Source organism: Macrosteles quadrilineatus, unplaced genomic scaffold, assembly GCF_028750875.1.
Source record: "Macrosteles quadrilineatus isolate MER2022 unplaced genomic scaffold, UCM_ALF_1.0 Scaffold_8__2_contigs__length_117827958, whole genome shotgun sequence".
Taxonomy (NCBI): domain Eukaryota; kingdom Metazoa; phylum Arthropoda; class Insecta; order Hemiptera; family Cicadellidae; genus Macrosteles; species Macrosteles quadrilineatus.
The window spans coordinates 63,553,294-63,568,107 of record NW_026542601.1 but is presented as its reverse complement, the minus strand read 5'-3'; the positions used below and the strand labels follow the sequence as shown (position 1 = coordinate 63,568,107).

The 14,814-nt window shown below is 36.7% G+C and overlaps 1 protein-coding gene across 2 annotated transcripts in view; it reads right to left on the bottom strand.

The window, feature by feature from the left end:
- Positions 1–14,814, bottom strand: part of LOC128999390 (protein winged eye-like) — a 146,114-nt gene that overhangs the window by 69,742 nt on the left and 61,558 nt on the right. The window contains exons 6-8 of one of the 2 annotated variants that reach the window (XM_054425873.1): positions 13,729–13,935; positions 7,099–7,224; positions 3,927–4,019 (exon numbers count right to left, since the gene is read on the bottom strand). In XM_054425873.1, the coding sequence (XP_054281848.1) occupies positions 3,927–4,019; positions 7,099–7,224; positions 13,729–13,935 (426 nt within the window). The remainder of the gene's footprint in view (positions 1–3,926; positions 4,020–7,098; positions 7,225–13,728; positions 13,936–14,814) is intronic. The other variant, XM_054425874.1, reaches the window with a different exon arrangement.

Sequence of the window (14,814 nt, the reverse complement as noted above, 5' to 3'; positions counted from 1 at the left end):
AAAGTGTCCTTTATGTGCTGGCATTATCGATAAGAAGGAAGGTACGCGGCTGGATTTTCCCGCTAAACGGACAGCAATAGATTTTTTCAATTTATTGCTGACTTTACCCCCCCCCCCCTAAACTTATTCCCCAGAAACATGATATTAATACTTTCGTGTCCATTAAAGTGTCCTTTATCTGCTGGCATTATCGATGATAAGGTACGCGGCTGGATTTTTCCGCTAAATGGACAGCAATTGATTTTTTCGATTTATTGCTGGCTTTATCCCCCTAACTTCTCCCCCAGGTACATGATATTGATACTGTCGTGTCCGTTAAAGTGTCCTATATCTTGTGACATCATCGGTATTAAGATACGCGGCCGTATTTTCCCGCAAAACGGGCAGCAATAGATTTTATTAGGCGCGCTCACTACTTATTGCTGACTTTACCCTCCCTAACTTATCCCCCAGGTACATGATATTGATACTGTCGTGTCCGTTAAAGTGTCCTCTATCTGGTGACATCATCGGTAATATGGTACGCGGCCGTATTTTCCCGCTAAACGGCCAGCAATAGATTTTATAGGGCGCGCGCAATACTTATTGTTGGAGTTATTGCCAGGTTCACACCAATTAAATCACTTTGATCAATATATGCTCAAAAACAAGCAAACTACAGGTACAACAGTTGAATTAATCTCCATAAGAATAATAGGCCTATAGCTATTTAAAATTTAAAATTTTTGGAATTTCCTCCATACAGTAACTATTAGATGCATGATAACGCTTCATTATACTAAATTATTTGTATTTTAAGCTCTACAAAATGGTTTGGAAAGAAATTGTAAAATTTTGTGTTTGGTCAAAAATGAAAAAAACCCTATTTTTACCTCATAAAACCCCCCAAAACCCCCGTTCCTATAGTTAGATCATGCTGGTTTGCGAAAATAAATGTAGGCCTAGCCTATGTTTACACGTTTATACCAAATTTCATCAAAATTGGATCTTTTTTTACTTGTTATTGCTTACCGGTATGGTCTATAGCGTAGATCTAAGTTATTAAAATTCATCGAACCGAATCATAATTGATATAGCTTATTATTAATTTGATAAAATATCGCAGGTTTTAGCGGAACTCCACCCATGCCTAGGCCTACTAACTTAAATGAGAAATTCTTAGGTTAACTGACTTTTAGAACACTCGTTACATAAGTTTAAACTACGGTATTTATAGATTCAGATGAGCTACGAATGCTTTAAACCTAACTTAGGCCTGCATGTAGTAGGCTTTTTATAGAAACTTGACTGCAGACAGATAAGTTAGGTCTGCCTAACTTAACTCACCCTAGGCCTACTTAACCTGGAGTTTCCCAAGTTAAGTTAGGCACAGAAACAGATTGCAAAACACAGACTTCTCTTGACTGCACTTAAGTTTAAACATCCTACACTAATTCGAATGAAAAATATTGATAGCCCTAAGATATAAATTATTCTATTAAGTATATCGATTACTGTATTTCATTCGGTTAACGTAAACTTAGTTAACTTACCAAACTTGATATATCGAATGGAATAATCGATAAACTTATATCGATCGATATATTCATTCCAATGAGTGTAGGACGTAAACGAAAGTGAGGCCCTCCTCATGTCTTAGGTAGGCATCTTAAAGTAATTTAAGTTAATGTTTAGTTAACTGTTTTCCTAGAAGCGCGTCGGAAGACGTTGTTAAATCGCCTTTCCGCACTCCACGCCTAGGAAAACCCGGCTTATGGCCAGAGATAGGCTAACGTATACAAGTTAAAGGTTAGAATAAATTGATCTATTAACTTAGGCCTACCCTAGGTCCTTTAATTTAAATTAATTAGACTGTAGAAAAGGCCAAGGTAGGTTAGGCCTATTACCTTTGATTGCAGGCTACCCTACTTCATAGGGAACACTCTGTCAGTTACACTTGATAGTGTAACCAAGTTAAGTTAAAATAGGCCTAGCTTATAACTTACCGGATAACGTTAAGTTATAGGCCTAATAGGCTATTAAATTCAAAATAACACTTGAAGGATCATATCTCAATAATGACGATTAATTTTTGAAACACTTAACCAGACACAGTAATTTAAGTTCCTTCCTTGCTTAGAATCTAATGGTCTCTGACCAATGGCCATGGCTCCCTCAGTTCCTAACCTAGATCTAGGCCTAGTTTTTGCCATTGACAACAGTGACAAAGATAGGTATAAAGTGAAATAACTCTTACACTCTAACTACGAGGAGTAATATTTGCGGTTTATTCATTAAAATGATTGTATAAAAATGTTAACTATTTTATTTTACAACCAACATTAACAACAAATACACCCGACAGAAAGCACTAACAAACAACCGACGATAAGAAAAAAGGCAACTATTTATTTAACTTATTAGCCTATATGTTTGAAAAAAAAATTACTCTTAGAAAAATCTGATTGGCATAGGCAGAGTGTGCTATAACAATAATATTGAAAATTAACAATATAAAAAGCACAAGACAATGTAAAAACCACTTATTTTTAGAAACCCATCATGCCACCCAAGTGATAAAATTCACACATTATTTTAATTAACAAGCATTCCAAGGACTGTGGTCTTACTTAATTCAAGCCTAGGCCTACTAAACTAACAAACCATAAAAACATGTAAAAAGTTCAAACATGTGACTACCTAAACATTTTTATCGATTGTAATATATTTCGGTGGATATTTTTATATCCCATATTTATTTCCTCCGATAAAAACTTTTTAAAATAATTACAATTTAAAGATTTATTATGCATAAAACCATTGACTAATATAATATACCTACAGATGTTAAAACTGTTTACTCCATGGATGAAAGAAATAATAGAATTCACTTCGGTCTCTAGAATTCACAACAAAATTGTTGCTCGTAAAATGTAAACAAAAAAAAGAAGAAGAAGGTAGCTCCTAATGTTATTCTTATGGGGGAAAATTAAAATGGTTTTTTTAGGATTTTATAATTATTACTGAACAAATAATCTCCAATAACGAACTTAACCGAGACAATATGATAAAGAACCTTTGTGCAAAACATCAACTTGATATACGAAGTTATATTCGAGTTATTGGAGATTGATGAGATGCATTTTACACCAGTATGAGAATTCACTTCGTTCATTCAATTATATTATTATTATGATAGGCAGCACTCTTTCTCTTTCATAAGTGTAATTTTAAAACTACTTTTAGGCTTGCAAGAAATAGCTCTTGTGAGTTTGATAGCACTGCACTGGCCTAATATTAATTTTCAATGCTAGACCTCCCGTATTTCAAGAAAACTATTGTATCCAAGATATAAAAATCTCCCTGATTGTAAATGTCACGAGAGTTGGAATCATCTGATTTCCTTGGAGATAAAAACTTATTTAAGTTTGCCTTTAAACTTGACGTTAATATTCGTATGTACTGTATTTAAATCTAGCAATATGTGATAAGGTTATTTGAGTAAACTACTAAATTTATTCCTGGTTTAATTTTAAGATCATATCTAATCACTTGATTTAGCTTTATTACTCTTATTGCGGAATAGTAGAATTATTATCTCCGACGATACAAGGGACTGTGTTCGTTCAAGTTATTGCTTGATAAAAATATTGCCTATCTTATATTGTTTAATCTTTAGTTTAGTGGGTCGGGTTTTTGATACGAGCATAAACAACTGGATGCTAAGCCAATAAGTGGGGCAATGGCCTACGCACAAAATTAAACGAAACCAAATCTATTGCCGCAAACTTTTGTAGATAAGAAATAACCCTAAACACTAAATAAATAATTAATTATTTGTATAAAATATAATAAATCCTTGCAAGTGGCAAAAGATGCTGATTGAATATCGATGGAGATTTTCGATACCACCTGTGTGACAATCGATAGCCGCATCAACAACTCACCGTGCCAGTAGGAGGGCGGGGCCAGCGGTGGGAGGGCGGGGGGCGTGGTCCACAGCGGCGTGTGATTGGTCGGTCGCTCGCACGCCAAAACAGCTATAAAACACATTCGAACCGTGTTCACTTAGGCCTGTAATCGCTTGGCATGCCTTATACGCAACACCATAAGCATGATAAGCCCTAAACCCGCCCGGTATAGCGGCCCCATTATATATCCCTGAGGCATACCATTCCATCCATTTAGTAGCCTTATATTCCATTTTCTGATTTAATTATTGTTTTAATCACACCATGGCCATGAGTTGTAGCTTTTATACCGACACCACCGTAACCATTTTATTGATTAGATATTTAACAGTAACCTTTGTACACACGTTTCACATTTAATAAAATACACACGATTCAAATACTGAACTCAGGTTTGTGTATTTTTTATATCAACACCAACACGAACACACACCGCAGGGTCGGTGACCTTTTAAATCGTATTAGTTCATACAATACCTTCATACAATCGCGGCACTCGCATATAATGCTCGCGGATTGTTATTTATAGACAGGGTAACTTATAGAATTATAAACCCAGGGAGTATACATTGGTAACTTAATGGTACCTATTTAATGATGTAAAATGTTTAATTTTTACATATACAGTTTAAACATAGGCCTACAATGTACCGTCAATCTGATATATTGATAATTTCGCCAAAATTAAATATATGTTCAATGTACATTGAACGGCTGAAAGAAGATTAAGTGCGCTGATGTAGGGTAAATTTTTGATAATATGTATAGAATAACACCAACTTTTTGCCGAATAAAACATAAATTAAGGTAAGCTGTTAACTGAACCTCCTAGCCTAGGATCTTTTAGGCATAAATCACATCAACTATCTCAGAAACAAAACACTAACGCAAAATATTTTAAACTGTAGCATTTTCTAAGTGTGAGTAGTGACTTGTCAACTATGTTCTTTTGATAACAAAAAAATACGCAGCAGCTGATCCATGCAGATTGGATGCCTACTTTCTTCATAATCCAAAAGTCAATGCTTAAGCCCACTCACTGCCAGAGAGCAGAGTAGAATTTACAGTATTTACATTCCGTGCTCGCTGCTCACTGACGATGTTATGACGTCCAGTAGTTGATAATGTGGGGTTACAAACGAAGTACAATCATAGATAAAATGAGTGTCTACTCCTTCATCTATGGTACAATGCATTCGCAGTCAGTCAAGTACATTTAAAGTGAACCCAACTACCTTAAGGAATGCGTTGGATTAAACGCCAAATTAAAAATCAACCAATAATCTAAAATTATAGAGTCGTAACATTTGAAATGGTTTGTCAAGAGACAATATTTACACAGAACTAACGAAAAGCAGATTTCAATTATAACCACTAATAAGCAGGAGATGATGTTTGGATGTTTCTATTTTTAACTCCACGGATGCAATTATTTGTGTATCATTTCATCATCTCTTCCGTCCGAATTGTTATATCTCGCGATTCAATTAATCAAATCGTTTTGCGATCATTTCCCAAATTGAGGGTTCCACGAAACAATGAGTGATGACAAATTAATTGCACGTTCCGTTGCGCTTTTCATCGTGAAAAATATAAAGTCAAAGTGGAGTATTGTCAGCCACATGTCTATGTCGAGAGAAATCTTGTACACGTGGGAAAAGTTTGCATCGCTACATCAGAAGTTATGGTTTAGGAAGATAAAATAATTTAATTTGTTTACCCAAGGAATGTTGTCCACATTTACAGACGACAAGCGACTCGTTTGTATCGATAGTTTGCCCTTTCCTATGAGGCATCCAGGGAAGTAACAGTAATGACGACATAATTGTTTAGTGACGACGACTTCGCTCATCGGGCAGCCAGGGAAGTAACAGTGATTACGACATAATTGTGTAGTGACGACAAGTTCACTCATCAGGCAGCCAGAAAGTAACAGTGATGACGACAAAATTTTGTAGTGACGACGACTTCGGTCATCAAGCAGCGGGAAACAACTAACAGTGATGACGACATCATTGTGTAGTGACGACGACTTCGCTCATCGGGCAGCCAGGGAAGTAACAGTGATTACGACATAATTGTGTAGTGACGACAAGTTCGCTCATCGGGCAGCCAGGGAAGTAACAGTGATTACGACATAATTGTGTAGTGACGACGACTTCGCTCATCAGGCAGCCAGGGAATCAACAGTGATGACGACATAGGCTAATTGTGTAGTGACGACGACTTCGCTGATCTGGCAGCACGGGAAGCAACTAACAGTGATGACGACATGACATAATTAAGACATAATCACGTCACGCTAGGCTATTATAATACGTCACACAGACCCCTTTAATTATCTACTCGTTAAAATGTACCAAAGGGCAATCTATAACCCGTACCGAAGTGGTTTTAGTAGACAGGCGCTTCGTCCAGCAAATACAAATACTGTAGGGCCTACCTATAAACATTCTACCTTTCGTTTGACACCATGAACCAAGCAGTTAGACGTCTCGTCCCATTTTCATGCATTCAGTGCTTTATTATCGTGCTACATGCAATATAATCCGAGAAACATGAATACTATTTATATACTATAACTAAGCGTAGGAGAGCATTACATATAAAATACTGCGCTTATTTTAAAATCATAAAACAAACTGTACCCGATATTAGAAACATATAATTATACAAGCTTTACAAATAATCGTGTTTTTAACATCTAGAAATTACTACCAAAATTATGTTTACGAATTGAATTCATTACAGGGTCTAATCAAATCCGTGAAACATTTGAAGATAAAATCAAATAAATGTCGATTGTACTGTATAGCCTATTGAAATAGAATATCCTATAGAAAACCTCTAGTAAAGATTTAGAACCTAACGTTCCCTTACGGAAGAACAAATGTGCAACTGAGTTCATTGACAGTAGCCTATTAGAAATCACAACTAAAAAGAAATATGGTTTAAATACTTCCCAGGATAAGGACTACTTTGAAAATATTAATTTCATTTAATTAAACGCAAAAGGAGTCGTTTGATTAAGACTAATTGAATGATATTATTAGGAAGGTCTTTTATGTATTTTTACAATGTAATCCTAGAGTGGGCGTTGTTTCTAAGTGAAAATACTGATACGAAATAATCAGGTAAATCAACCTACCTAGTGGTGGTACAACAGGATCCTCCTTGAGTCTGACTTCCTGTGTCTGCGACCTCTGGCGGGCCACGGCGATGCCCACAGGGATGCCGCCCTGGAGCTGGGGCTGTACAGGCGGCGCCGTCGTGGCTGTAACAGAGGGTAGACCTTAGTGAAAGTCCGCACACTAATGTACAGGACAATGGAGTGTAGGAGATTGGGGGAAAAGGTACAAGATTATGGTTATAGTCGGTTACACAAGGCTAGACAGAAGATAAAATATGCCATTCGTGAAAAAAATTCTAGAATATTAGTTTTAATTCAGTTGTAAACGTGATGTGGAATTTACAACCATAATTCTTTGTGAGAAAGCATTCTCCACATTGGTGAACAACCAATATAACTATAAAGTTTACATAGTAAATAAATAGGCAGTTCCAAGTAGGCTCTGTGTAAAAATCCTCACGAAACTAAAATCTTAAATCCAAATACCGCGCCTTGTGTAGGATACCTACATTAAAACCGTCCTTCACTGAATGAAATAAACACTTTATTTTTAACTAAATACTGTATTGTGTCTTCGATTTTGTCACCATTTAGAGCTAAGTAGAGAATGTATATGATAAAGAAGCTAGTCAAGTTAGAGTATGCACGTTAGAATTAAATATATAAATATCGTTTTAAATTTCAGCTTTAACAATTATTTTTGATGGATTTGGCCTAAAACAAAATATTTTGGTATTGTAAACAGGGATGCAAATAAATATACAGTATTGCAAAAGATAATTGATTTTTATGAATTAATTTTCGGCACTTCCGTCTCTGACCATATAAAATTTGGTAGCGAATATAATCACGTACCTTCATGGTGAATGGGTCATTTGTATCTTATACTTTAGAACCACGAACAAAGATTCAGAATTAATAAAAAGAAACTGGCTTTTAAAGGTCTTACTTTTTGGTAATAATGTTTCATGTAAGCTGGTAGTTTATAAACCGAATCATCGAATATCAACCATATAAACAGATATGCACGATAACTATTGCTGAAATACACGGTTTAGTTTAGAGTCAATAAACTATAAGTTAGCACATGTTATTTTTAATTTATATTCCCGCAGTAAATATGGTATTTATAGGATATTATTTTGAAATATTTTATACAAATCCTGTATACATGACTGTGCCAAGCATCGTGGAAAAAAATAAAACCGTGACGTAGTTAACTTTTGAATACTAGAAATGATTGTACATATACTGTACTAACCCTACGGTATTTTAATTGTATGTATTCTAGACTATGTTTTTTAATAGGCTATGTGTATTTGTTTATTTATTTGTTAACAGATTCACAATTTGTACAGGAAAATACAGGATTCCTGCAGTTAGTTGAGCACATTAGTGAAACAATTATAAAAAGCAACAACAAAAGTGTAACAAAATACATAAGGAAGATTATATCGAAAGTAAAAATAATTAATTTCCCTGAATAAATTACAGAATAACTGACAAATGTCCATTAAGCAAAAAGATGTACATACAACACTAGATTATTCCCGTTTTAACTGACAAATGTCCATTAAGCAAAAAGAGGTACATACAACACTAGATTATTCCCGTTTTGTTTGAATAAAATCAAAACTTTTACAACTTCCACCACATGTGCAAAACATCAGTGCTTTTTCTCCGGCCCAGCCCGGCTCTGCACAACCCCAATTTACAATATAGGGAAGACACGGAGGCCCAAATAAGCCAAAGCATGGCTCGTGTCCAACGTTCTAGGTTCTAGGCCTCTCTTATCTCTATTTCGGACGAGCTAGGCTGCTGTATGCGCTTCCCGAATTGTGATTGTGGCCATGCGAAGGAAGAATACTTCCGGCCATACTTCGTTTTTCTGTGCTGGTAGTGATCTAAATCACAGTACGGTTCTATTATCTGTGTCAAAATTTATCTAAATATCCGCTGAGGAATAAAGCATACATTATTTGTTTACACGCCGTTGGGAAGAGCGGGAAAAGCTACTATCAAATAAAAATAACTTTAGACCATTTTTTGCCGGAATCAGTGTTTGCTACCGTAAAAAGTATCACATTGGTGGAAACGCAGAAAGCGTCGTCTGTTTACTCTGAACGGAAACATCAGAGAAGACAAAACAAATCAGCTGTAATGATAGTCATTATCACTTTGTGATTAGGTTCCAACCAGTGCTCTCTGGTTCCAACACCTGCAATAGGATGATAGGCGAATTCTAGATTTTGTATATCTTTTGTAGACAACACGAATACGCATGTCTGTATGAAGTAAATAAGTATACTTTTCACCTGTTTATATTTGTCGAAAAGTAGGTAGGAAGCGTGCATTCAAATGAAACATTTATTTGAGAACTTGGACTATTCGGATTGAACATATAACTGTGATGAGTATGAGTCAATTTACTATGGATACAATGGATGGCACAATGGAGAGCTTGCATAAAATAAAGCGCATTTGTGATCAGACAATCCAGATGGATGTATGCTCAATTGCTCAAAGGATAGGTGAAGTAGAACATTTTGGTTGTTTTGTGTTTTTTTACACGTAATCGGTTACTCGTATGGGCAAAATAAAAATATCCGACAACGTGACAATATTTTTGTAACAGCGATCACTGATGACGATCCCAAAAGTCTCAATACATTTGATTATGTATCATGTAAGTTTATAACATGGAGGAACATAAACAGTTGATACAGTCCACTCTTGGTAATTCAAACACTTGATAATTCAAAACTTTCGATAATTCAAAATGAAGGCTCAGTCCCTAGAGAATCTCTCAATATTTCAAATTTTTACCATGCATTTTGATACACTCGGTATTTCAAAGTCCAAATAGAGGGCAGGTCAATTTGTAACACGCAGTAATTCGAAGTTTCGTCGGAAAAACACTCTATAATTCGAAGTAACTCAGTAATTCGAAGTTTTGTCAGTTAACACTCTATAATTCGAAGTAATGCTGTAATTCGAAGTTTCGTCGAAAAAACACTCTATAAATCAAAGTCACACAGTAATTCGAAGTTTAGTCGGCAAAACACTCTATAATTCGAAGTGATCTCTTCCTGTTATAACAAGAAACTATACAGTACAGTACATCCTGTTCCCATGGTAGGCTAGTGTTGGACGTTTTGATGTTTGTTTAGTTAGAGCAGTAGTCTGAGTTAGTTCGCTGACTTGTTTTTCTAAGTTGGCAATCCGATCTCTAGATTGCGCGACATCTCCTTGAGCACAAACGTAGTTGTCGACAGCTGATAGTTCAGCTATTGGCGAAATATATAGCGCTAAATAACAGATTTCTTTGCAACTACAGTAACTGAAAAATAAGCCGTTGATTGTTTAAAAGTGTACTAAAATACGGTATGATGTTTTATTGTAACGTGCTGTACCTTTGTATGTATTAAACAAATTAACTCTCTGTAATTCGAATGGTTTATTTTTCTCCCGATAAATCGAACTCTTGATAATTCAAAACTCTTGATAATTCAAATTTATATGCTTGGCCCACCAATTTCGAATTATCAAGAGTCTGCTGTATCCTCAAATACAACTGATTCTTTGTTGTGATAGTGATAGTGTAAAAAATACTACTTTTGCCCACAACGTAGGACCTAGACAACCTTCGCTTTTGCTGCAGTATGTGATTAAGATCAATTGGTTTCTTGGTCAGGACCATTATTTTATTTCGTCCCAAAGACAGTTTTTCGAACCATCAAAAAGTATCTGATAATCCTCCAGATTGAACCTGTTACCCTATGATTACCAGGCGAGCACTAAAACCACTCCGCTACACAGCAATTAAACTAAATCGAGTATCCCTGGTGTGCTGTGTGTAGTACCCTGCGGTCGGTACCCTACGAGTGTTGTCTGTGCAGGACTGCGAGGGCGGTCCATAGACCACACTCTGTATTGATCAGTCCCAGTCCCGGGCATCTCCCCCCTCCCCCACCCACAACGGCCTAGCTGACGCACTACCACTATAGCACTAGCGTGTTTATGTTGGCCATGAGGACTTTCCATTACGGATTTTGTTGGGGAAAATTTCCAAGAGCGTTTACGGTTAGTGCACATCGACCCAACAGCCGTCGACCGAGAACTTACATAACTACTGGAGCCTTCGGAAACGTCGGGTGATGTCTACAGGTGGTTACACGCCAGGGGCGGACTGGGTACTCTATTAGGGCGTAAACCTTGACCAGCCCGAAGGCGCCAAACCGGGGGGTCTGGGGGGTATGGAATACCCCCCTGTACAGAGGGGGGTCCGGGGGTGCTCCCCCGGGAAATTGTTTAAAAATTATACCTGTAAACTCGCATTTTTAGGCAATCTAGAGGCATTGACAGTGGAAATCAGAAATCTGATCACTGACACTATTGGTCAATGTTTGGTTTACAAAATTTAGACTATTTACCCACACGACTTGGCGCTATTCTGACAGTAAATATCCTAACAAACATAAAAATACAAACGATTTTCTTAGGTTATTTCGTATTATATTTGTGTATTTTCACTATTTTCACTTGCACGACTTGGCTGCATGCATACAATATAAATCATGTGCTTCATGTTTACAACCTGAACCTGCAACTGCTGTATTTTTTGGCACTGTAAATAACAGAAGTTATATATTTCAGATTTCTATGAAATTATTTTAACACAAACAATATGCTTTCACTGTGAAAAAAACAAACAATTTATTGACTTAAACTGTTTTAGCATTACATTAAGTCAAAACTGTAACCCTAAAGTAGGCCTACCTAAGCTATTTCTACAAACGAAATGGAAGCCATAGCCTAGAGAGAACTACGAAGGTATTTTGGGCTGGCTATGTGTAAGTAAAATAGGAAAGTTGACCAAATTAGTGCCATAGTGCATATTGAAATCATTAATTAATAGGCGGTAGCCACATATTAAAATACTGTTTACTGTTTAACCTTTACTGTGTAATGGTTAAGTTAACAAATACACTGTCACTAAATCTAATTTTAATTTTGTAAAAGTATAGTGATTCTACAATACTACATTCGTTCATGTTTCCTGTGTAGATAAAGAATATAAAAATAAATTGAAGCTTTCGACACAGAGACACAAATTAGACACTCACTAAAGAGGGACACATTTTAATTGGAAGCTCACACTATTTATTTATTACATGCACGGCAAACGCCATTTTACAAGAGAGTTGAGTTGACATTGATAAAAATTAAATGTGACTTAAGCACAGAAAACATACTAGTAGTATGTTTTCTGTGCTTAAAGTGAAATAGTTATAGTGTGAGCAATAATTAAATATTATAACAAATATGAAATAATATTAAATTATCTTCACTAGTTGTTTACCACAGACGACAATACATCGTGACACCGACCGAGACCGATGTCGGATGCAGTCGCAGTGCAGTTTTTTTCGGGTTCGGCGTAAAACGACGCGGGAAGAGGACAGCTGTTTTTAAGTAGCTCAGACCACAGCACAGATTAAAGTGCCTTCCACTCGGACGGAGTAGGCCTACACGTACGAGAGAGAAGAGCTGCTTTGCTCTCGCTTGTCGACAGTGTCTATTCAGGTCTCACACCCGACTTTATGTTTTCCTATTCACTGCTGAAACTTTTACTCGAAGTTTTTACTCTTGCTTTCTAAAAATACGTCTCGTCTCATTTTTTTTTTTTTTTTAATATAAATTTTTCCTTTAACGAGGGCGCAAATATTGGAATTTTGAGAAGGCGTATCGGCCCACCGGCCGGTGGGCCGGCGGGCCAGTCCGCCCCTGTTACACGCACGAATTGTTTATCAGTTGTACTTGTTGAATAGACATTCAGTAATTGCTGATAAACCAAAGAAAAGATTTCAATTCATGAACAAAATCGAACTTCCAAGGCGGAAATTTATCAATTAATATATTACTCAGCGTAACCATGCTTTACATTTTGATGCGAGGACAAGACCTATAAAATATATGGAGTAAGAATATCGCAAGGTTTGCTTCACATTCAACAGCAATTTCTTTCTACACCAATAGACCCGAAAATGTGAGGTACAGTATTTGATAATTAGTTTCGGTTTTGACATTACTAACCAACAACAAAACAATGTAGTCCTATTTTGTCCTTACCGGTTCGTTGAAACGGATATTTTGTGTGAAGGCTAAACTAAATACATTTTGGCCGAATGTTGAGTAGAATTCAATGTAAAAAATCACGACAATTTGGTGGAATTCAGATACATGGATCTTCTCGAGGCGACAACGAGTTTACGACCTTTCAAATTATATTTTCCCTTCAGACATGGATACAAAAATGATATTGCTCCGTTACAAACGACAGAATACAATACATAGGTCGGCTCATCAGCTTACCATCTGCTTAGGCTGGTTGCTGATTTTCTCTTGATGAGGTTAAATTCAGGAAATTTCTTATTTAAAGGTCCCCATGACACATATAATGATGCCAATAATACAAATTAAAACGTTATTAATATTACTGTATCCGGAATCGAGAATACAACTGGATTAGAGTTGGACCTCGGCCACTACTAAAAAAGAAGTTAACTAAAACCATAGGACCATATGAATACACACTACAAACAGAAATTGAGTATTGAGGAAGGGTTGGATTTCTATTCCCCTTACCAGGAGTTGGCAACGACGACGGGGGCGGATCCAACACCTCCTGTTTGACCTTGACCACGGACGTGGTGACCTCGGCCACCTGACACGGGGTGTGTCCCGGGGCGAGGGCAGGTGTGGAGGCGGCGGGACCGGGGGTGGTGGCTTCCCTCTTCACCTGGGAGGCGGGTCTCAGGCTGACTGGGGTGGTGCGAGAACAGCCTGGGGATACTGTAACACAGAAACGTGCACATCAGTTGAAGTAGAGTGAACATAACAGTTGTACCGAGGAGGATAACATGAAACAAATCGGGAAACGATTGAGGGGAGAGAAAGAAGAAGTATATACACAAAATCCAAATGATACCGAGGAACTGCCACATGGTGGAAATCAGTTCAAGTACCTACTAACAAGGCATTCAAAGGAAAATGAAGGAAAAGAAGGATGTGATGGGACAAAGTAGACATAATACAGAATCCGAGGGGTATGGAAAAACTGATAAAGTAAAGGTGTTGGAGTGGCATTAAAGAACTCAAGAAGAAGAAGAGGGAAAGAGGATAGGGTTATCGACCAAAAGAAGAAAAATGTTCTAGAAGACACTAATTGGGGAATGAGCCCACTGATTGGAAATGTCGAGGAGATAGAAAAGAGGAAAAGTTAGTGATTGCGAAGAAGTCAGTGTAAAGGAAGGAAGGAAAAAGAAACATGATAACATTAGGTTAAGGTGAAGTACGTATATCAAGACAAAACGTTGGCAGGAACATACGAGATGGTGAAGAACATGCAATGAGAGGTTTTGCAGAAGAAATTAAATGTAGAAGGGGGAACTAAACGATTTTTATTACATAAATTTAATCTAGGACATAATGTGTAAAAATAATAAAGTATGCGAGGAAAGAAAGACACAATGAATGCCATGGGGACATTAATCGTGGAATCCAAATGATGCAGCAATACCGGTTGTCGTTAAGACAAGAAATGAAATAACGAACTAACGGAATAGCGACGATAAAATATTGATTGAAATTAAAGAATTATGACATTAGGAACAGAGAATATGTATGAACATGTTATAAATACATTCTTAAAAAAGTATTTCAAGCATTCGA